Genomic DNA, 25938 nt, shown 5'->3' with positions numbered 1-25938 from the left:
GCCGAACGATGCGCCACAGCGAGAGCTCAACGCTGATCGAGATGAGTTGAGCAGCGGTTATTCCATTCGTTCCCATATGGATATGCTCGGGCGCAGACAGGTGGACTTTTGGGCTTGCCACACAGGTGAGCGTGCCCACCTCTGTAAAAACGACTTGCTAACTACATTTGTCCTTTGCGCAAAGGATATCTATTCGGAGACTCTTCATTACTTCAAACCAAATTCGCTTTATGAGTCATGACTTTGATTGGGCTCAAGCGTGGTATAACTGACTCTCAATACGCATTGACATAAACGTTATTTCCTCCGCAGCAACAGAGCCATGCACTTAGCGGCGTGATGACAGACACACAGAACACACACTCACACAGTCGTACGCGCGTACATGCACACACAAATTCACCCACACAAGGATAGAGGTTCCAACCAGAAAATATTAGTTGTGTACTAAAAAAGGTCAAATCTTCCTCACGTTTCGAAACCTTGAATGGCAGGGAACTTCTTTGATATTGATGCACCTAATTATTAGCAATTAGGCCTACGCGCGCACATGCTACTTGTACAAACAGACGACCTGTAAAGACTATTGCGGTTCAAAAATACTTTTCATACTGCGCAAATACACTCAGAATAGGATTGTAAACTTAGAGGAGCACACACCGATTTGTTCTGTTATGGATTTTCAGATTGCTGAAGAACTTGGTGGAATATGCAACTTTCACGCCAATCACACCATTTTACAGTCGCCTACAACTTGTAAGCTTTACCAAGACAGTTTGTGTGTTTTGTCATCCGCTTCTGACTCGTCCATGATGACTTATTTACTCAGGAATAATTAGCCCAGGACAGAGCAGTCTCGCTGATGAATGTGCTTTGTCAACCTGTCCCAGAAACCTGTCGGCACCACAAGTGTGCATCCGTACACTGACCTGTTTTAAACATTCATGTTTCTTCTCTCCACATTTTTATAGTAGCCTGCGTGTCTGACTGGCCTGGTCTCCCACCGAATTGACGGGTGATGCAGTTAACTCAACTAACTTATCTGTTTATTTGCCCTCGCCGAATTTGTGAAGTCACCTGACTTTAAACACTTTGGAACACCTCATTTTGGGCCTGATCCCATGGGATAACCTGTTGCCTACATCAAAAACACTGTGTGGTAACATACACACCTTGTTTTGAAAATACATGTCAAATATGCATGCACAACTGACTCATGTCATTCATTTGGAATATTTTCGTTTCATTTGGGCTACAGAGGCCTGGATCAATTCGCCATTGGAGTTGCGTTTGACAACGCTTCCTTTTAACACATTGATTGATACGTTTTTAATGAGAGGCCTGTTTACATTGCCTACGGAACAGCTCTTATGTTGCTCAAAATCCAATCCAAAACACAACCGTTTCCAACCCGACCATTCAAAATGATATATATATATATATTTTTTTTTTTTTAACTTCAGCATCAACTTGTCCCTACTTGCCCGATGCGCCTCAACTTGCCTCTGCATGTTCTGGCGTCCTGTCTTGAACCATTGTACTGGGGGTGGAATTTGCGCCTCGAGAGGCATTTGCTAAGTGTTTGCTGCCACCCCCTGGTAGAAAGAAATCATAATAATCATGTATTTCTTATCGTGAGCAGTGAGCGGTTTAGAAGGTCCTTCCTGACTGTCTAGATCCGCTTTTGTTGCAGGACGGCGGGCACAGGTGACGAAGTCGTCGCCTATAATGCCGTATAGGCTACCATCCAAATCATGATCAACATGAATACATTATACGCAGCAAATGAGCACACGTATGGAACAACAGTTTTATTAACAGGAGTCTGGTCACAAACTGAACAGCCACATTCTAGACACGGATTTTCCGTTTGCCTTCTAACTACATCGTGACAGTGGTGAGCAAGGGCATCCTACTTCACACGACGACAGACCAGGCTATGTCACGAAGTCGCTCTGGTTGTTTTTGTTTAACATATACAGCAAACCTAATCTGAGCATCCATTTCTCGATGTCCAACCTCTAGGCATTAGAGGAGTAGCAGAAGGGTGTGTCCGCTGATCTGTCGTTGTGACTCATTCCTCAGTCCTCACAGGCCTGTAGACGAAGCACGAGACAAACCATTGGACCGGAGAGCATTAAGGTGTGTTACTTTGCGGTGAATTATTAGTTTTTCTTCAAGTACAATGTCAAATCTAAACGTATTTGTAAAGTTTTTTTTCAAAGCAGTGTGACAGAGGACTTTCCAGAGGTCTTCACAGATGGTCATAGTTCTGTGCCTAAATAGTTTGTGAAACGTGAATGGTGTGGGATGCATTGGATGTTTACTTACTTTGCTTTCCGATTTGCCCCACAGTTCAGCTTCTTACCTGCGGCACAAAATACACAGCACAGTCCAAAAAATAGCTCTGTTTCCTCACACAGTCACATCCACAACACTTGAGCTTAATCATGTTTACAAAAGCACACGTTCCTAGCAATTGTCCCTTAAATCACCACCCATTAACACTGAACATGAACACATTGCCACCCCTTGCCGTAGCAGCAATGTCGCCACAATCTTTGGAACATTGGAAGATAACCCACGAAAACTCAATTTTGTCAGCAGGCGTTTGTGGGCAGGACGGCAAAACTTACTGAAAAGGATAGCAATTCCCACCAAAAAGAGCACGCCAGCGAAGATGAGTCCTCCTTTCCTAATTAAATAATAGTCTGATAGGAGAAATAAATAGCAAAGACAGGCTGTTCAGCACAGAACCAATTACTAATCCATGCACACGTGTTGTCTTTGATACCAGGCTAGGTTTGAGTCACATACCGTAGTTGAAGTCGGCATCCATAAGGTCTGGTGTGTCTTAATTGTGGAGAAAAAAAATGAAGAGAAAGGACACCAAAAGGCATGACATCACCGTTATCATTCCTGTGGTATTTTGAAGTGTTAGTGGAAACTTGTGTGGTAGAGCATTCATAGATTAACAAGTCTTACCTGCGCCCATGTTGTATGTTTGTCTGTGTTGAGAGTCGCAGTTTGAATGAGGTTAGGAGCTGGCTGCTTGAAGGGAGATGCTTAGACAAAACTTAACCCTGCCCACACTACCCAAACACACACACACACACACACACACGCACACACACACACACACACACACACACACACGCTAATCTACAATGTATTACAATGTGTTCCCTGGCAATCATCAGCCAATATCATCAAAACCAATTGGGAACAATCCACATGGCTGTCAGAAGATTGCTACTCCTTCAATAGAATGAATCAACAGACTTAGAAAAAGAGAGCCAGATATATATATACAGTCTGCACTATTTGACTATTTGACCATGAGCTTCTGACAACATGCATTCTACACAGTGAGCAAGTTTAAGAACAGTGTATCTGATAAGGAACTTGACTAAAACAAGGAGGGACTGGGGGTTGTGTGAGAAAATGACCTGCAGCTGTATACCCAACAAACAAGAAAATGATTTGAATTTGAATTCAGTAATCCGGATCAGGATTGCGGGGATGGGAGGGGGGATGGGATCAATGATGTTGTAAAGTTGTGATGAAGATAAGAGAACAAAACGATGTTTCCGGTTGAAACTATGTTCACAGATAAACTGCTGAAAGATGTCCAGGGTTGAAATTATTCTCTCAGCAGACAGCGTGGTTTGTTGAAAAGTTAATGATTGTGGGGGAAATTAGCTAGAACAAGGCTCCAAACATGTGATTCTGTAATGATCAAATTGCCCTTCAGGTAGACAGACTAATACACACCACAAGGGTGCCAATAGCAATGGAAAACTCATGAAGTACAAAACAACCATCTCCTCTGAGATAAGAGACTCACCAAGGACAGTGAGCAAACAGCAATATGAGTTGAATTCAGCGTGTGTTTGTGTGTGGTTGTGAGTCTGTAGGGGTCAGAACACGCGTTTGGTGAGCATGGCTGCTTTAGTCCTACGAATACTGATAGAACATAACAATAATGTCCTCTGTAAACCTCCAGTTTACCATTGAGGCCTGCTGGAGGTTAGCTGGTCATTTATTCACATGTCGACATGCAACAACTCTCTCAGTAATTGTTCTCTTCCCCCATGTTGTCTAATAAATGGAAAATCCACACTTCCTTGTCGAGGTGTAGTTCCTAGTAGTGGTTCAACTGCTTTAAAAAAAAAAATGGTTTGTAGCAGCATGGTAGTTATTTAGCTAGGATCTAGAATCAAAACGAACAGTTCACGGTGTTAACTGATCACATTTATCTGTGAAGGGTTGCTTGTGTTGAGCTTACTTTTCTTAGTCCATTGTGGCTGTGAAGTAATTGATAGCTTGTTTAACTGCATGTTTACAGCAGTTTCCCGAATGTATCTCTCTCCACAGTCAAGTCCATGAGAACTTTGGGTTGAAAAGTCTTATCTAAATTATTAAATCTACTACCCACTGACTTGGATGCCATATTCAATGGTAAAAATACAATATTAATTAATAATAATAACCTGGATGATAACAATGTGAATGAATTTGAACGAAATCACGAAAAGGTTTATTCTTTAATGCATGTCACTCTGGAGTTTGAAAGTGAACATAGGAACGACATCTACAAATCATCAGTGCCATCATGTAATCTGAGTTATCAGAAAAGATGCAAAATACATCAATCCTTCTCTCATCCTTCACATCTACATATTACAAGAAAATTGTTGTGGAGCAACAGAATGTGGCAAAGTCAAGCTGAGGTTATCTTAAGGAATCATTCTTGAGTGTCAACTGTTACACATCAGCAATTACCATCGACTCAATAAATATTTGACTTTTAATAGTTGATTTCAACAGCTGTATGTTTTGAGGTTTGTTCAAGTGTCTTTACGTGATTTCACAGATGAGGGTCACACCCTTATTTCAGATCTCCCTGGTCACACCAGGCTCAAGACTGGACGTCTAGAAGGAGTTTCTCTGCGTGTATCTTGTGCAGGCGAGACGAGGCCGCGCCTGCGACAGCTCCTGGGCTCACGTCAAGGTTTCGATTGCTGGAAGGGGTGAGAAAAGAAACACATCTGAAGGCCTTTGGGTGACATTCAGCTGGCTGCGATGAGATACGAGGACATGCTCAAATCAAATGTATTTGTATAGCCCTTTTTACACGCAAGCATGTCACAGAGGGCTTGCTGAGGTGGAACGAACTCCACAGTGTCACAGCGAGACACTCGAATACGCGGGTCGAAACGGGGAAACTGAGCCGAGTTTCCCCAAGATGGAGACTCGTGGAGGGGGCTCCCCTCACCTGCATCTTGCTGTAGATCCAGGGCAGGAGGCGGCTGACCCGGCTGTAAACCCCTGGGCTGTTCCTCCGCCCGCAGCCCACCCCCCAGCTGGTCACTCCCGCCAGGTACCAGCGCGTGTCCACGTCCTTACACACCAGAGGACCCCCACTGTCACCCTGAGGGGTAACGCACAAGGTGGGACACTGAGACGAGGACAGTGAAGGGCTGGGATCGCCATCTTAAAGACATTTACACATTCAGTCATTGAGCAGACGCTCTTATCCAGGGCGACTTATAGTAAGTACAGGGACATTCCCCCGGGGCAAGTGCCTTGCCCAAGGACACAACGTCATTTTTGCACGAGCGGGAATCGAACCGGCATTTTTCGGATTAATAGCCCGATTCCCTAACCGCTCAGCCACCTGAAAGACGTCCCCCAGGATCATTGACTGACCTGGCATGAATCCTTGCCTCCTTCCAAATTTCCGGCACACAGCATGTTGTCAGTGACGCGGCCACTATACACCGTGTTTTGGTTACACAGAGCCGGGTCAATGATGTCCACCGACACTTCCATCAGGTTGACGGAGCCTACGCCTGGACAGCGAGCACACACAAAAATCCCATCATGCAACTGAATTGTCCTTTCGGGTGGCGTACTTCCTTTTCCTTTGCGCGTCCTTTTGGCAATTCGACGCAACTTCACTCACCGCTCTCCTCGGTGGTGCCGTATCCTGTGGTCCAGCAGGTGGCGCCAGGAGAGAAGACCTTTTCACTTACCGGCAGACACACCGGCTGGATCGAATCTGTCGCGACACAAACACAAGTCGTCACCGTGAGGTGCGTAACGGCGCATCGTCCGCCAGAACTTCCAGCCAACGCTGCCTCAACCCCCTCCGCATCCCCCCCCCCCCCCCCACCTCCTAACTGTCGTGAAACAGAGGCAACACTGACCGGATGTTCCCACTGGCTGGGTGAGTTTGAGCAGGGCGATGTCGTAGTCGTTGGTGCCTGCGTTGTAGCTCTCGTGCAGGATGATCTTCTCCACCGGAGAGTAGGCGGGCAGCGTGTTCTGGGACACCATGCCCACGTACACGCGCCAGTTAGCCGGCACCAGGTAGGATGAATCTTTCCTGGAGGGGGGAAGGGGGGAGGAGCCAGTCCGTTTATGTTGATACAGAGTACGGGGACTGTGCGCGGACGGATAGACGCTTAGCGGTAGAGCGTTGGACTGCAAGAGGTCGCAGGTTCAAAGCCCCACCCCGTCTCTCCTTCAAGTGACTTTGGATAAACACACACACGACGGCACGAATACGTTGCTATTATCGTTGGGAGGTTTCCTCCCTGTACACTGACCTGTTAAAACAGTGCGCCGCCGTCACCACAAAGTCAGGGGACACCAGGGAGGCCCCGCAGGTGTGATAACCCCGGAAATGGAGGCTGACCTGCCATGGCCACTGACCCAGCATGGACGGAGCTCCCCCTATGATTCTGTTATTGTTCGGTGGCTTTCCACAGTCTGCCACGAAGGGAGCCAGAGACAGACGCAGTGTCACATATTGGACACTAGAGGGTGCAACTGGAATATGTACTACATATCTGCTACTCACTGACACACTGCAGAGAGACGACTTGCTGGTTAAGGCAGGACGAGCTGAGGGCGTCATGGAAACATGGTTTGTTTATCATCCCTCACACTGTTAAATACAGTTACGTTTTTACTTGGGAAGTGTTGCGCGGTACTCACGTGACCGTCACTTTTCCCTGGATGGTGTTTGAGGTGATGGAGGGTGATATGGTCAATGAGGAGGAGAAGGCGTTGGTCATATTGCTGTTTCTGTAGCTCCTGAGTCAGATGACGAAGACAAGTTTAAGACACTCATCACCACAGAGCTTGAACAACACAAGTTCCTTTTTGTATGTCCAGCGCACTTTACCGTAAGATGTTTTATGTTTTGAAATGAAAACAAAATGGATAGAGAACGTTCCGGCGGTGTGAGATGTTGTGACAACACACGGCAACTGTGTTGACTGTGTGCCTGTTCTGTGAGGCTGAAACGGTAAACAAACGTGTTCCCATCACTGTGCTAGGGACTGTTCAGTGTATTCATGTTTGTGTCTGCCTTCAAAAGCACCACAAAAGACTTCCCCCACATCCTTCATCATAGTCCTTGCGTATTTGTACCATGACATAAGAGGCACAGTGTAGAAAAGACCACAGACACGTTAAAAATGACTTTGTTGGCTGCACCAAATCCACCACAAGAGAGCAGCAAATCCCTCTGAGAGGCTTGGTGGAGACTTGTTAATAGCATTTCCTTGCCGTCCATAAAACAGGTCCATGCTCACCCTCTGAAGCCCAGCTGGGCGCAGGTTTGGTCGGACAGTGTCTTGGTCCAGCCGCTGCTACACACAGGGAGGAATCTTCCGGACTTGGCGGTCTTCACTTGCAGAGCCCTGTTGGCCGCGAACCTAACTGTGACACACACACACACACAAACACCTCAGCCTTCAGCAGCAACGGATAACACAGACACTGAAAGAGTCGTGAGCGCGGGCAGGCGTCGTTTGTTGTTTCTAGAACCGTGCTGAAGCGTGTGGTCGGGGACTGACCACAGTTGGTCTCGTCGCTTCCCAGTTTGCAGTTCCTCACGCCGTCGCATTCCACCACGGTGGCGGGGCATGTGTCCCTCTCCACCTCCATGGGGCGGTAAGACGAGCTGTTGTTCAGGTAGCCAGACGCCAGGGAGGGCCCGTAGCGCACTGCAGGGGGAGGTCAAAGGTCAGATCAGGTCAGTCCCCCATGAACCACACATAGGCAGCGTGGGAAAAAGGTAAGACCACGGAGGCCAATCCGACGACATCAGAGGAGATTTCCGACGGAACCGAATGATGGCGTGTCCTAAACAACCCGTCGATCTTCTTACCCCCCAGCCAGATTGCAATGGCGATGATGGCCAAAAGCAGGGTGGTTCCTCCGGAACCTCCGAAGCACCGGGTGCTGCGCGGACAGGAGACGCCCTTCCTGCGACGAGGGGCTGCGACGAGGGACAGAAAACAAAACGGTCACACTTTCGAAAGGCGCAAAGGGGGACAAGATCGAGATCATTCTCCCCGAAGGGGAAAAAAAGGCTGATTTCGCCAATGAGGAAACGTCACATCGGTCATGCTGAATGGTCGACACACGCGAGATACGTGTGATCTTACGGCTGTTTTGTTGGCCGACGTGGACGACATTGACCTGAGGGAGAGGCTGGGGGATGTAATATGGCTGGTAGGGTGGCAAGGTGGGGTCAGGAAGTCCTCTGGTATCTACCACCTCCATATACAGAGGGGGGAGCGAGGTGGGGACACAGTTGTAGGGCGGTGGAGCATCAGTCTGTTGTGTAAAAGAAGGGGGGAGGGGATCAAGACTGTGTCCAACTTTTCCGTTTGATGATGGCGACGTTACTCATCGCCACGCCACATTTCTAATCAAAGAGAACCCACATGAACAGTTGGTCGGCTTTGAGATGGGAGTGACAGCGGTCATCCATGACAACAGTGCAGTGTGGGTGAAAGGGCTTACCAGTAAACAAAAACTATAGGAAAGTTGTACAGCAGCCAATTGTGCTAATGTGTCCCAGTCAAGGTTATTGTTACCTAAACTGAAATTGAAAATCGATTACTTTTTTTTTTTTTTTTTGACTGTGCTGTTTAAATAATTTGCACGAAATTTTCTTTAAATTTGTAAATTAGCATAAAAAATTTATCCCACGCTTACTTTAAGATAATAACTTTAGTCACTCTCTATAAACTTATTATGCATATGCTAAAGGATACAAAGTCAAGAGGGTTGTTACTGGTTGTGTTAGCAGAAGCGCCTACCTGTATTGATACAGGTTTTCATCTGTAGTTGTGCACACCAGATGTTTAATTTGTCAAATCAGTATGTGTCAGCAATATTTCAATGTTATCCATGACTGTCTGCCTGAGTCAAAAGTAGATATTTTGCGCCTTTTTTTTACCACGTTTTATCAATTTGTGAAACTGCAAGTTTTTTAAATCAAATCTGAGCCCAACACGCTGACCCAGACCAAGCCACTGGGAACACGGAACCAAAACAATCCATGCTTTTATGAACAACACACGAGAAGCACACGATTCAGCCCAAACATAAAAACCATTTTAGACATTGTAAGCTTCTCTGAAGCATATGTGTCTGAAATAGTTTTTTTTTTTTTTTACATCACAATTCATGAGAAGAATTATTTTTTTAAACTATCAAAACCACAAAATAAGCCGTCTTGCTCTGGCAACATACTTACACGTAATCCACATAAACGAGACCGACCTGGTCTGTAAACGGGAGAGCAGGCTGTGCTAAGAACAAATGCTTAGTTTAACAGTGAACATAACAATACAACCGCCCCTACCTGGTCATTTTCCATTGGTATGTGTACGAAAGCCCACCCAGGCAGTGACAATGTGGAGGCTGTGGTCCTCTCAGAGGAATTGTAGATAGCCTTACTGTACGTTACGCGGTCGTCTCATCAGAAGTTCAGGTTATCCTACTGGGGGTTCATCTCTTGAGACTCTGAATCAATTGTTCTTGTCACTGTCGAGTTCTTGTGATTCACTGCCACACCACTCCTTCAACAGTCATCAGCAACCCATGCGCTGTTTTTCCCCTACCTGCATAACTGGTTCCAGGTCTGGTTAGAACTCTCACACACACACACGCACACGCACACCCACAGCAGTGACTCAAATTCAAAAATAGCTTCATTGCAGTTAGGGGAAACGGCAGCTTCCACTGGTGTGTGGTACACCGTGTATATGAAATGTACCTTGTCAACACCCTTACTCTTGTGTTGTTTTCAGTTGTCTATACCTGCGTGACAGGTACTGGTCCTAAAAAGAAATGGGAATAAACAATGGTCTCGATGTCATCGGTTACGTGATGCGCATTATTTACCATCACACAATCCCAGATCTTCCTTATCAACATCAGTGCAAGGAAATGGCCCAGAACGAGTTCCCTATTCAGTCTCATGGGAAACATCAAATTACAAGCCGAGTTTTTCTGTTTGGCTTGAATCGTTGGTGATTGTTCCAACATGATCCTGTTATCATTAATGCTGGTACTAATCCATTTCGAATAGGAACAACAGTCTGCCTACAATTTAAACCGATCTATGAAAGTTTGTATGTTTTGGCAGAAAACCAATTGTTCATCTGAGGAAGATCAGAGCAGTACATTGAAAGGTACCATGGGTCTATGCTATCAGAGACTGTGGTTGTACAGTACCTTCTCTATGGTAATTTAGTCTGCTGACGGTCCTGCTCAACTGGTTAGCAGGAAGAGCAAGTTTCATTGTCAAGACAGAAAAATGTCTGTGTGTGTGTGCCAGATAGTCCACAGTAGGCCGTGTACACAGACATGAAAATCTGTCATTCTTCAGCCTTTAGATGAGTATTTTTTGGCCATAGGGTTGTATATGTTGATCTCACGGATGTAATTTCTCTATTTTGAAGAATCGTTTTTTGTTTCGAAGTTGACACCCGTAGTTCTCATGACATGTCAAAATGACATCAGGTGGAAAATGTCCTCTATGTTCTATTTCTGTTCCATTAAGATACACCTTACGTGGATACATGAACACTGCCCATACTCTACTTGTCGAGTAGTGTCGCAACGCCCCTGGCTAATGCTTGTCCACTTAACAGCACAGTGATAGTGACGACTGATGATTAATTCCACCCCTGTGTCAATTTACGTTGTTTCCAATCGGTTGTTGAGCATGAAGGCATTCCAAAAAAGTCAAACAATTCTTGTCTGCCTTGTTCAGGAGGTGTTTCAACATTGTCGCATGTTGAAGTCAACAAAAAAAGAGACACCGAGTGGTCAAAGACGGAACAATCCAGAAAAAAATCTGGATTGTTCCCCCCCAAAAAACTCAGTCTTTGTAATGCTTTGATTTATCTGCCACTTTACTGACATACAGTAAAATGGAGATTTGAACCCATGACCTCGAGCTGCAGTGAAGTGCTCTAACCATTGAACATACCCTGCCCTACACTTTATTAATCATGAGACGCAATAGGCTGTATCAAGCCTGCCCGTATCCAGCCTGACCTTTGCCCCCGTATACAGGACTGTCATGCTAATTTCTATGAAATGAAGGGAAGCTTGCAGGACAAATAGTAAGGCTATATGTTCACATCAGTTCTGAGAATCAGGAATATCAGGTGCAGATGCAGGAAGCCGAGGGAAGGAACAGGTGCAGTTTCTCGGAATATACGGCAAACCGTTTTGATTGGTGGACTTCAAGCCTGGTCTTCAGGGCTAACTGTGCTATTTGTATTAGATGTAGTTTTCCTACTCAAACACACCTGATTCAAATGAATGCATCGTTATCAGGCTTCTGCAAAGGTTGATAATGACACATTTATTTGAATCAGGTGTGTTGGAGCAGGGACACGTCTAAAACACACAGCACAGCGGGGTGTTGAGGACCAGAGTTGAAGGCCACTGGTGTAGAAATAGAATATCTGGAGGGATACAATTTTGACGTTTTTTTCACCCAAACTAAACACAGTTCATTCGAATAGTTAGCTGCCTGACAAGCTGAGTCGAGTGAGTTGCAAGTGAAGTTGGAGAGAAAGCTCACACAAAGGTAGATCTCCAGAAACAAGGTTTGAATGCCCTGGTGTTGACACTTTGACTTGATGAATGTGACCAAAGCTGATACTAGTGATGGACCATTCCGGTTGATAGATTTTAAAGGGGTTGTTTCTTGTAAGGATTTTGTGCTTGCGAGAAGGTGTTAGGCCACATTCAAACTGGCTGCTCATGTGTGCAATTGATATATAGGTAAAACTACCTTTACTCAAGAGAATGCTTGCACTTTCATTCCAATGTGCATGGATATCTGGAAATCTCATACTTTTCGAAGCAGCTGAACTATGCCCCTGATTGGAATGGCACTGTGTGTCACAAAGGTTACTATGGACTCTGATTTGTCAACCGTGCAATTTAGATCCTCCACACAATCCCATAATAATGACACCTGATGCCACTAATCATCCCATGGCAACGAGCTCTGAGAGCCGAGATCTCATCTAGCCTTTTGATTTAAGTACTCAGTTACAGGAAGTGCTTGTTAGAGCAAGGTTGCTATAGCCTCCTGTTTGATGGCAATTCTCCAGAACGTTCTACAGATTCCTTATCGGATAACCTGGACAGAGCCTTATCTAACTTGTGCAAGGCCACAGTGTGGTATGTCTTTTCCAGAATCAGTTAGTTTTGCTACATCACAAAGAACACGTTTTGGTAGAGAACCATTCAAGGTATATTAGGTGTATACCTCTCCAGACGTTGTTTTCATTGCTCTAATACCTGCACCAACTCCTAAAATGGCTGTCAATACACAATGACGTTTTCAGCGACAAAAATTGTGATTTCACTTGACTCCGTAATCTTAACACGCGACACATTTTGAACCCTGTGTGTCTCATTTCTTTGTCTTTCACATAATTGTGCTCCATTTTAAACTTTCCGACGTTTTTGTCCAAGTTTTTGTCCTTCAGGGTAGCCGTGACCATGGCAAAGCGCCGAAAGATGCAGGTGACTGTTACCGAGAGAAACCTTAAAGAGGCTAAGAGGAGAAAGGTCGTTATCTCTGTGCTGTTAGTACTGGCCATACTGGGAGTGCTGGCCACTGCTGCCTACGCCAGTATGTTATTATCGTCCGCATGTTTGACACAGCCCCCCCCTTTTATTTAGCCTTTCGTTATGATTCACCTCGCTCCTTTGTCATCCCCCCGTGTTTGCGTTCCAGTCAAACTGCTGGTCTGCAGCAAGTTCTTCTTCTGCCCCAAGTCCGTGCGCTTCATCCCCGCGGCCGAGGTGTGTGACGGAACATCGCACTGCGCGGACGGAGAGGACGAACTCGACTGTGTGTCCAGTCAGATGGCCAACACCACCTTCCCATGTAAACGCCACCCTCCATCCAGCCTGACCTCGACAACCTTACTTTACTTATCTCACCCTTTTCTCTAGCCCAACCTTGCGCCATCTCTCCTTCCCCAACGCGCTCTCTTTCTGTCTCCCGCTTGTTTCTGTTACTCTCTCGGTCCATGTAGTGCGGTTGGTGGGAGACGCCATGGTCCTCCAGGTGTGGAGGGTGGCGAATGGCTGGAGCAGTGTTTGTGCAGAAGACTGGGGGTTGCAGCACACCCGCGCCGCTTGCCAGCAGCTGGGCTACACGCTGTGAGAACCCGCCCACCGAACCTCATCTGCGTCAACCCATCGCCATCCACTACCTCCTCAGTGACTTCCTCCTTCTCCACCTCCGCCAGAAACCCAGAGAGCAGGAAGGTCCCGGTCCACAGCCTGCCCTCATCTCTGGCTGCTTCCCTCGGCGCTGTGAGACCAGAAGCCACGGGGCCCCTCCAAGATGCGATCACCACCAGGTAGGGAAGGGGAAGTCCTCGGGCTGCCCCCGACCACTGTCTCACCGACGCGCAAGTCAGGGCAGTGTCTTTGCTTTTCCCTGACAGACCGACCTGCCTCTCGGGCTCCGTGATCGCGCTCTCGTGCTCAGGTAAAGACTTGCCCTTTTCTTTCCGCGCGCGTGTCTTTTTTTCAAGACCAACCGTTTGTGGAGTCACCTGTGTGTGTTTGCGTGTGACCTCCTCCTAGACTGTGGTGCTGTGGGGGAGCAGGACCGGGTGGTGGGGGGCTCTGACTCCACCATCGAGGAGTCTCCCTGGCAGGTGAGCCTGCGCCTCAACGGTCAGCACACCTGCGGAGGCTCGCTGGTCTCCCTCGTCTGGGTCGTCACTGCCGCGCACTGCTTCAGCAGGTCAGTACGCTCACGCTCACGCTTCGCCCTCTTGTGGTCACACGTTGGAGCGTACGGTTCCTGTCAGGTTTGGGAAAGCGTTTCTAAGGCTCGCCCATGTTTATCTTCAGCCTGTTCAATTGCCTCGTTTGTTGAGTATAGAAAACGTGTACGCGTCTCTTAAAACGATAAAAGACTCGGGTGTTTTCCCAAACTTGACCGCTACGGTAGCGTTAGCTTTTGTCGTCAATGTGACCTGTTTTTTTGTCCAAGTCGCACTTTTGAGGTTCACTGTCTCACACAGCCAAAAGGAGCGGGACCACTGGCAGGTGATGCTCGGGAGGACCAACTTGGGCACCTCTGGGGGGTTGATGTCGCTGGCTGACATCATCATCCACCAAGACTACAACCCGTCCCTCAACGACTATGACATTGCCTTGCTACGCCTGTCTCGGCCTGTCACTGTTGGAGGTGCTTGACGCATGCAGTCTCTCGTTCCTGTCAGTAAATGTTGTGACCAGAATTGAACACATGCCTGGACTTCTGTCATGGATTGCATTTGCTTCCCTTGATGAAGCAAGTTTTGAGTTATCTTTCCATACTGCCATCTAGTGTTCCTCAGGGTGAACTGCTGACAGTGATTCTGTCGAGTGTGAGGTACAAATATCCATCAGTCACCACCCCAAGATATGCAGACAACAGCTGAGATTGAGTGTCGGTGCATAGTGCATGTTTTGCTATTGCCTAACGAAATCATTTTTGACTCAGACACCGTCAAACCAGTGTGCCTGCCCCCCACCAGTCCACCTATGAACCCTGGAGACCCTCTGGTGGTGACAGGCTGGGGCGTCCTTCAGGAGAGAGGTAAGGCCTGGCGTTGGCCCCACGTTGGATACAACATGGCTGGGAATGGGAGCAGGGGGAAATCGAATTGAAGCCTAAACGAGGAGCCAGAGAAAGAACCAGAAAGCCCTCTTGCCTCCTTTGTTTTTCAGGTCAGATCTCCATGGTCCTTCAGAGGGCCACCTTGGTTTTGATCGACAGGGCCGTGTGTTCCCGCCCCTCAGTGTACGGCTCTCAAATCACTCCCAGAATGCTGTGCGCGGGGAGCATGGATGGGAGGGTGGATTCCTGCCAGGTACCAGTGTAGCCCTTTGTCAATGGGGGGGGGGGTCAGATGGCTGAGCGGTCAGGGAATCGGGCTATGAATCAGATGGTTGCCGGTTCGATTCCTGGCTGTGCAAAATGACGTTGTCCTTGGGCAAGGCACTTCACCCTACTGCCATGGGGGGAATATCCCTGTACTTATAGTAAGTCGCTCTGGATAAGAGCGTCCGCTAAACGTAAATGTCTATGGTCTTCCCACCATCTTTGTTTGGACCATCATGAGTCATGGAGGTTTAGGAGGCAGAATGTTCTCCTTGTTCCCCCAGGGTGACAGTGGGGGTCCCCTGGTGTACCTGTCTGAACGCTGGCAGCTGGTGGGTGTGGTGAGCTGGGGGATAGGTTGTGCCCGCGCCGGGTACCCTGGGGTCTACAGCAGGGTGGATGACCTGCTCAACTGGATCTTCACAGTCATGGAGGTAGGCGTCGACCAGGGGAGAAACATTCCAAAAAGTGGATGAGAAGCTGATTTGAGAACTAGATTGGAACTGTACATTCACTGCATGTCACAATGCTCATCTCAACCTAATTGTCATGCTCGTCCTGTTCTCCAGAGATACTCTTAAGAGAGAGAGGGATAATCTCTTGATTGCTTTCTTCGCGGCAAATGATGGAAGGAATGGATTTCTTCGGTTTTCATTGAAATGTTTTGCATCAAACCGTTTCAGGTCCATGTTCTTTGACGAGTGTTTTTAACTCAGATGTTGTATGGTGGTTACAGGAAACCTCTAGATTTTACACGTGCACCTTAAAATTGTTTATTTATTGTCAAATGTTGGCTTTGAGGTTTGGCATAGTTACTAATGCTGTGTAAGACAATGAAGAGCTTATTCAAGCATTTATAATTGACCGATGTTGTTTCATTCCTAAGTGAAAAAGACAAGGCAAAATGAAAGGGCATGTGATTTAATTCAAATATTTTTAGATTCTGTGGCTTTTTATAATAAAGAAAAATAGAGCTGACACGTGTGTGTGCGTGGTATTGTATGGAGGACATTCTTTGAAAGGGAACAGGGAGAACATGGCTATACATTCATGGGAGGACCACGCAAGGTGACGCCTTTCCTTGCTGCTCGTAACCAAGGGGTCAGTATGTAGGGCCAAAGTAGGCGGTTTGAAAGCCGGACTTCCCCATTCAACTCTTATACGCCCAATCTTTCGTGAATACATTTTGAATGTTTTCATACTGTCCTGACACCCAAACAAAAACAGCAAATTGTGTTTGGTTACTGTTGGAATACAATTATCTAACACTTCAGGTTGGGGTGGTTTTCCATGACCCCTTAGAATTGGTTGTTGAGCAACAGGGACGTTTCACAAACATTCTGTGGTCAAAGGTGCAATACGTGACACAAGTCACATCTACAGTATTTTCCAATAACTCTTCAGAGGCACCAATTGGAAATGCACAGGACTTCAGCAACACATTGGCATTCTGTTCACAGGAGTAAAGAGAAGTTATGTCTCTGTATTTCAAAGGGAGCGTATCCACCACAATGGCAGAAGGTTTCATATCTTCTCGGGTTACTCATATTCAAGCATATTCCAAAAGGTTACAACTTTAGTTTCATATTGAATTTCCACCACAACTTTTCGCCAAGTTTCCATGGAAACCCGAGGTGGAATAGGAGACAGAACATCACAAGGCCTTTAGTTCTGGGATTCAAAAAAATGTCCTATTGACACATGAAAACATTCAGGGTTCTAAACATCCTTCAAATAAAAACATGTAGGAAGGTCAACCTCAAAGAAAGCAGTTTTTGTATCCGTGCAGCTACATGTTGAGCCAGAGGCTGTTTGTCAATACAGGGTCCACACCCACTGTCTAACTGTTTTCCAGAAGCACCTGGCTGCTTTGTGTTGGTGTTATTGCTTACATTCTAGAGGAGCTGTAACATGTTATAATAAACGTATCCATCTACGGTACAAAGGGCTGGAGATCAAGGAGACGCACATGGTGGTGGTGGGGGAGGGGGGTCATTAAATGTATGACCAAATCTCTTCCCTTGCCTGAAGTTCGTCAGCCTGACCGTGATCCAATCCATGTATAATTCTGTCATACGTCATAATCACCTCAGCTGACTTACTCTGACTGCTTCCTTGACTGGCCGATCATCGCTACTCGAAATACAAACACACACAGAAAAAGTAAACAATACATATCCCTACGTTCAAGTTTATTTCCGTCTACCCTGCTTCAATCATAAGGCTCGTTTCTCTCAATGTTCGCAGAAGCAGCGCTACTTTGACGCGACGTGGCATGACCGTGACCTAGCAACTTCTGTTCACAGCCCCTTTCTCCGTTCCTTGTCCTGATGGCGACGCACGTCAAAGTGAGGCACGGTATTTCCGCTACCGCTCCCGTCGAGGTCTCTCGAAAAATGCCCTCCGTTTCCAGAAACACTAGCATCCCTTGAGATCACCCGAGGTATTCGGATAACGAGACATTCAGGTCAGGGAGTCACAGATATCGTCTGTGAGCCACTCCCTTGACACAATCCTTGGTCTGAATGATTCCTAAAGGGCTTTTAACAACATCATGACAGCAATAACATTTGGGGATGGGCCTGGTGATTATCTTGTAATCTGCTCCACCCGCTGGATAACCTCTGATCTCTGTGTGGCTGTGGATACATGATAGGGGCAAATAGGCCTTTTTTTGTTGCTTCCATGATTTGAGAATCATGCATTTGAGATGAATGCAATGCAGCTCATGGGTATTTATTGCAAGGTGTGAAAAATGGTCTGTTTCGCATGTGTTGTGAAAGCTGTGTGGAAAGATTGTAAATGATGAGTTGTCAGTGGAAGATGCATCTACGCGTTTTCGACTAACCTTTGACCTCATAGTGCATAGCCTTGCCAACTGGGGATGGTTGGCACCATGATGTGGAGACATTTGGAATCAACCTCAAGCAGATACGGAATGCATAGGCCTAGCCATTAAAAAAAGAGAGATTACGTTTTCTATTCTGGACTGTTGTTTTACATGCTTAAAAATGCATTCGTTATTTGTCTTGAAGCAGCGTCTTGAAAGGTTCATTCCATTTTCTATGGGGTCGGTTTCAGGGATTGTCTACAATATCATTCACCAGCTTGTATTATTTGGTTGCGTTTTGCTGTTTCATAAATGATTCTTTTGCACTTGTACTTTCTGCCAGTAGGGGTAGACAGAAGCATGAAAACAGGCACCTGTGTTTTATATTAGGCAAATAAAACTTATTAGGAGCTGAGCTGAATCCATATCCTTGCCACACAAATGCCCTTAATGCTGACAAACAAAACAAACTCCTCCTCACAGACCAAACTAATTAGCTCGACTTCAATTAGGGAAATCGTTTTGGGATGAGGAGACTCTGGACTTAACAAGACTAAACAAATTAATAGGAATAAGATGCCAGGTCAGGAGATTGTAGTTTTACATTCATCTTATAGACTTTGTGGATAATTATTGTGGATATTTAACCATACTATGGTCTTGAGTTCTGAAGTGTTTGTGTGAGGCCTAGAGCATGGTTTCGGGAACAAGATTCAGCCCAGAATAAAACAGCTTACATTGCATTAGTTCCTGTCTCAAGCATATTCTAAACCAAAAATATTACTTATTATATATATATAGTTTTTTTTTACTATAATGCATGAAAATCCAATCCTAGGTGTAGGTGTTCTATCTATCATATGTCGACTTGGACGTACTGGAGTCTTTTGCGCATAAACATGTGCACCTGTGAATTTATGCCGTCGACCGATGCCTATTTATACATGGATACATTCATGCAAGTACTTTCATTTCTTCTTTGGTGTCGCTTTCGAGTCTGCTTTTGATCCTGAGAGGCCGTTTTCGGTGTTGTCGATCCCTGAGGAGGTCACTAGGCACTCCTTACTGCGAGAGGGAAGAGAGAGAGAACATGGCAGGGTTAAAGCCGCACGACCAAACGGCACTCCATTCTCCGTGCACTGCACGGACACAGACGGGAGCGGCATCTCCTTTGCGCCGCCGGGTTCCCACGCACTGGTACCTTTCGCCCTCCCCCCTCTCTGTCTGACTCACTTTTTCTCCTCCATCTTGGCGAGGATGAAGATGGTCAAGTTCTTCAGCAGCATGAACCCCATCAACAGGGCAATGCCCCCGCCCACAGCTGAGGCGATGATGATGGTGAGCGTGTTGTCCACCACCCTTACTGCGGAGGCCACGCCCCCAGGGGAACAGAGGGGGAGAACGGAGAGAAGAGAGGGGGAGAGGGGAGAGGGGAGGGGAGAGGAGGAGAGGGGAGAGGGGAGGAGAGGGGAGAGGGGAGAGGGGAGGACAGAGGACAGGATAGGATATGAGATAAGATTCACTTCCTGTATTACCCGGCATCGTCGTCCATGACCTCTGGAGGATGCGTGTCTGCTCCTCGGTGCGTTCCGGCTCGTACTCACGCTCGTCCACCACGCTGAGGGTGAAGATGGCGCTGTGGTTCTTGCCCTTCTCTTTGGGGTTGCGTCCGAAGCACGTGTACTCCCCGTCGTCCTCGAAGGTGATGTTCGCCAGCAGGATGGAGATGTTGTTGCTCGGCGTGTTGCCCACAAACTCCACCCGCTCGTGGAAGACGCTCACGTGAGGCTCCACCCCCTCGGACGGGATCGTCGACTCGCAGAGCTGGAGGGGAGGGGTGAGTCAGATGGCTGAGCGGTGAGGGAGTCGGGCTAGTGACCAGAAGGTTGCCGGATCGATTCCCCGCCGCGCCATATGACGCTGTGTCCTTGGGCAAGGCACTTCGCCCTACTTGCTTTGGGGGAATGTCCCTGTACTTACTGTAAGTTGCTCTGGATAAGAGCGTCTGCTACAGGACTAAATGTAAACACAGAACGAAGCCCTCCAGTCTAATCGCCGAGTTCTATTTTGCTGAAGCCACGTCACAGTACGTGAGATGGACATTGCAAAACCTCTATATCTGACTGAGTTTGATAATCAGTTTTTTAGATTGTAAATGTAGTCGGACTTGTTTCTAGAATGACTGGCTTATCTAGTGACTTAATTTAACACACATTATGTATTTATTTTACATTTTCTGACTGCACTGGCAGCCAAATGTACTTGTTTTAAGCACAAGCAAGCTCACCACGAACAATGATCGCACTTTCAATATGACCGGCAACTTCATTTACAGCGTACGCAGCTATACAGAACATCAACTATCTTCGTCTGACCCAGTGGTTCCCAACCCTGGTCCCTCTGTGCACCCCGTCTTGCATGTTTTCGATATTTCCCTGCTCCAACACACCTGATTCCAAAGAACGGTCATAAGCAGGCTTCAGCAGAGCTAGATAACGACCCCGATCATTTGAATCAGGTGTGTTGGAGCGGGGAAACACCTCAAACACGCAGGACGGCTGTTCCCAGAGGGACCAGGAGGTTGGGAACCACTGGTGTCACCGACCGCTTCAGACGGTCTCTACCGAGGAAGCGTCTGACCTTCTCCATGGTGCCGTTGGCGTTGAACTGCCAGTTGAAGTAGAGGTTCTTGATGCCGATGCAGCTGGCATACGTGCAGGGCAGCAGCACCGTGCTGCCGTTGACTGCCACGAGGAACGGGATCTTCCCCGTGGACATCTCCAGCGCGTGAGCAGCCCACGCACCTGGGAGGAGAGAGAGAGAGAGAGAGAGAGAGAGAGAGAGAGAGAGAGAGAGAGAGAGAGAGAGAGAGAGAGAGAGAGAGAGAGAGAGAGAGAGAGAGAGAGAGAGAGAGAGAGAGAGAGAGAGAGAGAGAGAGAGAGAGAGAGAGAGAGAGAGAGAGAGAGAGAGAGAGAGAGAGAGAGAGAGAGAGAGAGAGAGAGAGAGAGAGAGAGAGAGAGAGAGAGAGAGAGAGAGAGAGAGAGAGAGAGAGAGAGAGAGAGAGACTAGAGCAATTGATGCATTCACGTAAACGGACGCTTTCACCCAAAGCGACATACGCACGTGAAGTTTGAACGTGCAGTCCCGTTCATTTGGTGTTGCCCACTCTGAGTTCGCATCCCATTTTAGGGTTGATAGTGTTTCCTTATTGATCATCCCACGTTCGTTTCTTAGCCACGGAGGAGACAGAAAGAGGAGAGGGTGCACATTTCCCCGGCCGGCTCTATCACAAACGATGAAATCTTTGTCGATTGTTAATGTCCTTCTACACGATCCTTTCTTTGGTGGGAGAGCGTAACACCAGGGGCAGGTTGAGTCCTTCTTGGACTTAATGGTCCGCTTTGACCTTTGACCTTAGCTGTCATTTCAGACAAACTGACTGCCTGACAAACTGACTGACTGCATCTGAAATGCATCACGAGGCACGACCACGACGCAGCGAGCGGGGGAAACCTTGTGCCGAGCGCAAAAGCCGGCGCTCCCCCCAAGTCGGCGATGCGAGCCCTGTTGTCTTGACGCAGTGAGAAGGAGGGAAAGGGGAGCGGGGGGGGGGGGGGGGGGGCGGGGCGGGCGGGGGGAGACGGGAGTGATAAACCGGGAGACAGAGCCATAAAAAGCGACACGGCCCCCGTCGATTCGCCGAGCGACGAGCACACACGAGGGAAGGATGCAGTTATTGGTCGTTCGCCGTGTACGAGCGCCGGAGTGTTTGCGACTGAGGTGGTGTGTGTGTGTGTGTGTGTCGGGGGGCGGGGGGTTTATTTACGGTCTCTTGGATGTTCTGAGGCCGTTCAACTTCACACCGGCTCATTAAACGCAGTCATTAACAAATGAGTTGGGATCCCTTTCCACAGGAACCTCCGTAAAAAAAAATCAAAATAACCCCCTGAAGTCTCGCCACCTTCCTTAACACATTTCCGATAACGCTGACATCGGCTGAACTGGAAGTGGGCTTAAAGATGATCGATGGCCGGACCCCACTATTCGCCCGGAACGCTGTCCGAACAATTTACGCCCGGCCCGTCCTTCTCTTTAACTCTCTCAACATGGCTGTCCTCGTTCTCTGGTTTCCCTTCCGCTCAGTGTGTCTTCACATATGCGAGCCCTCAGCCGGTGTGACACGTCGTCAACAAACAGTGTTCAAGGTCAACTCCGGACAAGGCTGTTCTCTGCAGTTTGGGGACGGGACGGTGTCGGGCTGGAAAGTACAGAGGAGACTGCATTGAGAGGGGCATGCGCATGCATGCATAATACCTTTGAGTATGACTGCTCCCTCTCTCTCTTTCTCTCTTCATTCCCCTCTGCTCTCTCTCTCTATCATTTCCCTCTGCTCTCTCTCTCCCTCTCTCCCTCCCTCTCTCTCTCTCTCTCTCTCTCTCTCTCTCTCTCTCTCTCTCTCTCTCCCTCTCCCTTTCTCTCTTCATTCCCCTCTGCTCTCTATCATTTCCCTCTGCTCCCTCTCTCTCTCCCTCCCTCTCTCTCTCTCTCTCTCTCCCTATCTCTCTCTCCCTCCCTCCCTCTCTCCCTCCCTCTCTCTCTCTCTCTCTCTCCCTATCTCTCTCTCCCTCCCTCCCTCTCTCTCTCCCTATCTCTCTCTCCCTCCCTCTTTCTCTCCCTATCTCTCTCTCTCTATCTCTCTCTCTCTCTCTGTCTCGCTCTCCCTCTCTCTCTTCATTCCCCTCTGCTCTCCCTCTACCTTTGCCCCAATGCAGCACAGTGATGCTGCAGAAACGCACCCAAGGTAAACGCTCACTCATTCTCCCCCATCTCTGTTTTCCTCTTCCTCTCTCATCCTCTTTCTCTTCTCGTTTTCATCTCACATTACCTTAGGATTGTGTGACAAAAATGTAGCATGTCTAACCAATAAGCCTGGTACAGTAAATCAAACTGTAGGTGAACACACTCAAACTCCCGACACCGACCATCACCCATTGTTTGTGTGCCTCCGATCGTTCTCAACGTTCTGTTTGCAAAGTTCTCCCTGTGTGATGGTGGCTCAACTAGAACACTCAGCAGGGATGCTCCACTTTCTAGCCTACATACGTCAGTGCTTTGAGTACAATGCATGCGCGGAAAGCCGACCGAAACTGAGGTCCTTGAAATTTGCATTGCGTCGGAAATAGGGCATAATGTATGTCCTGTCCTCGTGGCCGGTGGCCTGCAGTCTTCGAGGATCCAGACTCACCCCCCCCCCCCCTCCAGCCTCCGTGTGCGGTTGGCTACAGTACGTCATGCCTGTAGCACGTCTCAGCCACTAAGGGGTGCTGTCCGAGAGGACAGGACAGGGGGGAGGGGAGATTTGGGTGGCCAGGGTCCCTCTGCTCTCCCAGGGCGTGAGAGACGCGTCCTTGCACCGCGCGCAGCAGCGCGTCCAGGGTTAAATGAGGAGGCTAACGTTGCAGCGGTGCCGCTGACGGCTGTCCGAAGAGCCGCGAAGCTGTCCAAGCCGTGCTCAGGCTGTCTCGCTCAGGCTGAAACCTGCTCGTCCACCTGCGTCTAGCCAACCCCTGGGTGGGCGAGCCCAGCTCCACAGCCACCCCTGAGCCAACCCCTGGGTGGGCGAGCCCAGCTCCACAGCCACCCCTGAGCCAACCCCTGGGTGGGCGAGCCCAGCTCCACAGCCACCCCTGAGCCAACCCCTGGGTGGGCGAGCCCAGCTCCACAGCCACCCCTGAGCCAACCCCTGGGTGGGCGAGCCCAGCTCCACAGCCACCCCTGAGCCAACCCCTTCTAGAAATACGAGTCCACTCGCTTCAAGTCCCTCAAAGACCTCAGACTTCTCCAGACACTGCTGTCGCTACAGACACCCACCGCTCCCTCACCTCCTGCGGTTGCGAGGCATTTTGATCAACGATAACACGGTTGCTGCTTTTGACCTAACTCTACAGAACAATTGCTGTATATGTACAATCTGTGACGCTGGGGAATGTGTGTGAGTTAGGCCTAAGCATGTGTTCGATGTGTGTGTACAGTGATCTGTCTGAGGGAGCTTGATGACAGGGCGTACCGTCATTACTATGTCCAATCCAATCATACTTTGCATCGCCCTTTTTACAAGCCATCAGAGAAGCCCACATCCTAACTGAAGCACAGTTTTCCAGCGACAAGCTCACCGTGCCAAACCAGTACCCCTCTACCATCTTTCATTTGACCACAGGATGGAAAAGCGAGGCCCCGATTCTAGTATCACAGGCTTAAGAAAAGTTTCGAAGGAAAATAAAATCAGTGCTGCACCATTCCCAATTCCCTCGGACTGAAACAGATGTAGATTCACACGCACAGAATAGTATACCGTTGACAGAAAAAGGTCAATATAAGAGAGAGAGGGGGGGGGGGGGATCGTAAAACAACTCACCAAGGAGCAGAGTGACGATCAGGCCGGTGGTGAACGCATGTGTGGGGAACACACACTCCCTCTCAGCCCTCCTCCTGTGAACCTCCATGACAGTCCGATCGGATCCAAAACACACCCAGCGGAAGGATCCAGGCCCGGGAGTCCGCGAAGCCAAATTCCCCCCCCCCTCCCCGAGTCGGTAATCCCAGACCCTCGGTCTGCTGGAGCGGGGACCGTTGTGTGTCTGATCTCAGCCAAGGCACGTCCAAACGTTCCCCCCCCTAGTCCTGGTCGCGGAGCATCTGCCTGCCAGCCTCCTCGGTGGTCCTGCGAGAAGGACTGGAGGTTAGACAGAGGGCGCACGGGAGAGGGGGATGAGGGGGATGAGGGGGAGGAGAGGGGCCAGGGGAGAGGCAGGGAGAACTCGAAAGGAGAAAGTTCCCAAATCGAACGCGCGTTCCGGAAGATGTTGAGAGTGTGAGGGGACGGGAAGCGGAGAGGGAATACAATCGGAGGTGAGATGAACAGTGTGTGTTTGTGTGCGTAGAGTGAGAGAAAGAGAGCGAGGGAGTGTGTGCAAGATAGAGAGAGAGAGAGGGAAAGAGAGAGAGAGAAAGAGAGAGAGAAAGAAAAAGACAGAGACAGAGACAGAGACAGAAACAGAGAGAGAGAGAGAGAGAGAGAGAGAGAGAGAGAGAGTAAAGAAATAAGAGAGAGAGAGTAAAGAAATAAGAGAAAGAGACAAAGGGAGAGAGAGAAAGAGAGAAAGAGAGAGAGGCAGACGTGCAGTGCTCTATGCGTACTCTCAAAGCTGCGCTCCAGTATGCTCGGTACCTGCTCCTGCGGCTGGTGTTCCCTGAGTGGCCGGCAGGCTGGCGGCACAGCAGAGTCAGGGAGGACCGGCACGGCGGAGCGGCGAGGCGCGGGGTAGAGTGGAGGCAGGAGAAAATCACTGCAGTCAGTCACGGTGCAGTCAAGGAGAATCCAGGCAGCGCTTCCCCTGCACAGAGAGGCACACTGCAGCCCCGGCGAGAGAGAGACAGAGAGGGAGAGTGTGTGTATGAGAGAGAGAGAGAGAGAGCCTGACTGAGATATGAGAAATAGTCTGCGAGAGAAAGACTGAGAGAGAGAGAATCTTAGAGAGAGAGTCTTAGAGAGAGAGTCTTAGAGAGAGAAAGAGAGAGAGAGAGAGAGAGAGAGAGAGAGAGAGAGAGAGAGAGAGAGAGAGAGAGAGAGAGACAGACAGGAAGTATTGAGGGGCTGTGGGAGAAGGGCTGCTGCAGTATTCCTGATGACTGAAGGCTGATGGTCAGGCGCTGGTCTCCTTCCCGGATAACCGAGACCAAGCAATGCTGAGTCTTCCTCCGCCCGCCGGCCCCTCTGGCTATCTCTCAACTTTTCTCCGCCGCTCGGCCTTGGATCTCTGCCAAGATCACCCCCCCCCCCACTTTTATCTCCCTACCCTCTCTCTCTCTCGCC

General features: G+C 48.5%; 4 protein-coding genes across 7 annotated transcripts; 1 reads left to right on the top strand and 3 right to left on the bottom strand.

The window, feature by feature from the left end:
* The first annotated feature begins 104 nt into the window (after nt 1–104).
* On the top strand, nt 105–16213 carry tmprss4b (transmembrane serine protease 4b). Its single transcript, XM_084683750.1, has 12 exons — nt 105–125; nt 12817–12976; nt 13082–13234; nt 13386–13512; nt 13602–13715; nt 13803–13846; nt 13945–14107; nt 14391–14557; nt 14855–14950; nt 15082–15224; nt 15520–15669; nt 15805–16213. Exons 2-12 carry the CDS (start codon nt 12844–12846, stop codon nt 15814–15816), a joined length of 1302 nt encoding a protein of 433 aa, XP_084539876.1. The 5' UTR covers nt 105–125; nt 12817–12843; the 3' UTR covers nt 15817–16213.
* fxyd2 (FXYD domain containing ion transport regulator 2) lies at nt 1797–3046 on the bottom strand. The gene is made up of 5 exons (XM_084684295.1): nt 2986–3046; nt 2818–2853; nt 2637–2711; nt 2332–2368; nt 1797–2096 (listed from the first exon to the last, which is right to left on the bottom strand). The coding sequence occupies exons 1-5, from the start codon at nt 2993–2995 to the stop codon at nt 2075–2077; spliced, it is 180 nt and encodes a 59-aa protein (XP_084540421.1). The 5' UTR covers nt 2996–3046; the 3' UTR covers nt 1797–2074.
* tmprss13b (transmembrane serine protease 13b) lies at nt 4518–9871 on the bottom strand. Its single transcript, XM_084683748.1, has 13 exons — nt 9674–9871; nt 8466–8637; nt 8186–8296; nt 7872–8021; nt 7608–7734; nt 7006–7104; nt 6869–6912; nt 6615–6777; nt 6213–6391; nt 5969–6064; nt 5713–5855; nt 5279–5434; nt 4518–5024 (listed from the first exon to the last, which is right to left on the bottom strand). The coding sequence occupies exons 1-13, from the start codon at nt 9686–9688 to the stop codon at nt 5010–5012; spliced, it is 1470 nt and encodes a 489-aa protein (XP_084539874.1). The 5' UTR covers nt 9689–9871; the 3' UTR covers nt 4518–5009.
* Nucleotides 16151–25872, bottom strand: scn4bb (sodium channel, voltage-gated, type IV, beta b). Of its 4 annotated transcripts, XR_014734547.1 has the most exons (7): nt 25294–25872; nt 24481–24786; nt 20706–20869; nt 19670–19889; nt 19299–19428; nt 18084–19130; nt 16151–17874 (listed from the first exon to the last, which is right to left on the bottom strand). XR_014734547.1 is itself a non-coding variant. In XM_084683752.1 (6 exons), the coding sequence occupies exons 2-6, from the start codon at nt 24566–24568 to the stop codon at nt 19034–19036; spliced, it is 699 nt and encodes a 232-aa protein (XP_084539878.1). In that variant the 5' UTR covers nt 24569–24786; nt 25263–25872; the 3' UTR covers nt 16151–19033. The 4 variants fall into 4 exon arrangements, 3 of the variants coding, with proteins under 3 accessions (XP_084539878.1, XP_084539877.1, XP_084539879.1); XM_084683752.1 differs by having other exon boundaries at nt 16151–19130; nt 25263–25872; XM_084683751.1 differs by having other exon boundaries at nt 16151–19130.
* Nucleotides 25873–25938: the final 66 nt, after the last annotated feature.

Source organism: Hypomesus nipponensis, chromosome 20 (assembly GCF_054491055.1).
Source record: "Hypomesus nipponensis isolate SF chromosome 20, ASM5449105v1, whole genome shotgun sequence".
Taxonomy (NCBI): domain Eukaryota; kingdom Metazoa; phylum Chordata; class Actinopteri; order Osmeriformes; family Osmeridae; genus Hypomesus; species Hypomesus nipponensis.
The sequence above is the reverse complement of the archived record's forward strand: the minus strand, read 5'-3'. Positions and strand labels throughout refer to the sequence as shown.

Bases quoted from the DNA above. Each gene is read 5' to 3' on its own strand.
- tmprss4b (XM_084683750.1), top strand. From the start codon at position 12,844: ATGGCAAAGCGCCGAAAGATGCAGGTGACTGTTACCGAGAGAAACCTT. The intron at 13,235-13,385 runs GTAAACGCCACC...CGGTCCATGTAG, and splicing joins GGCCAACACCACCTTCCCAT to TGCGGTTGGTGGGAGACGCC. The intron at 15,225-15,519 runs GTACCAGTGTAG...TTGTTCCCCCAG, and splicing joins GGAGGGTGGATTCCTGCCAG to GGTGACAGTGGGGGTCCCCT.
- scn4bb (XM_084683752.1), bottom strand. From the start codon at position 24,568: ATGGAGGTTCACAGGAGGAGGGCTGAGAGGGAGTGTGTGTTCCCCACA. The intron at 19,890-20,705 runs GTCAGACGCTTC...CCTCCCCTCCAG, and splicing joins CCAACGGCACCATGGAGAAG to CTCTGCGAGTCGACGATCCC. The intron at 19,131-19,298 runs GTGAGTCAGACA...TCCCTCTCGCAG, and splicing joins GCCAAGATGGAGGAGAAAAA to TAAGGAGTGCCTAGTGACCT.
- tmprss13b (XM_084683748.1), bottom strand. The intron at 8,022-8,185 runs GTAAGAAGATCG...CTCCCCCTGCAG, and splicing joins CATTGCAATCTGGCTGGGGG to TGCGCTACGGGCCCTCCCTG. The intron at 5,856-5,968 runs GTGAGTGAAGTT...CTCGCTGTCCAG, and splicing joins CGGCACCACCGAGGAGAGCG to GCGTAGGCTCCGTCAACCTG.
- fxyd2 (XM_084684295.1), bottom strand. The intron at 2,712-2,817 runs GTATGTGACTCA...TTCTCCTATCAG, and splicing joins GGATGCCGACTTCAACTACG to ACTATTATTTAATTAGGAAA. The intron at 2,369-2,636 runs GTAAGTTTTGCC...TTTGTGCCGCAG, and splicing joins GGGAATTGCTATCCTTTTCA to GTAAGAAGCTGAACTGTGGG.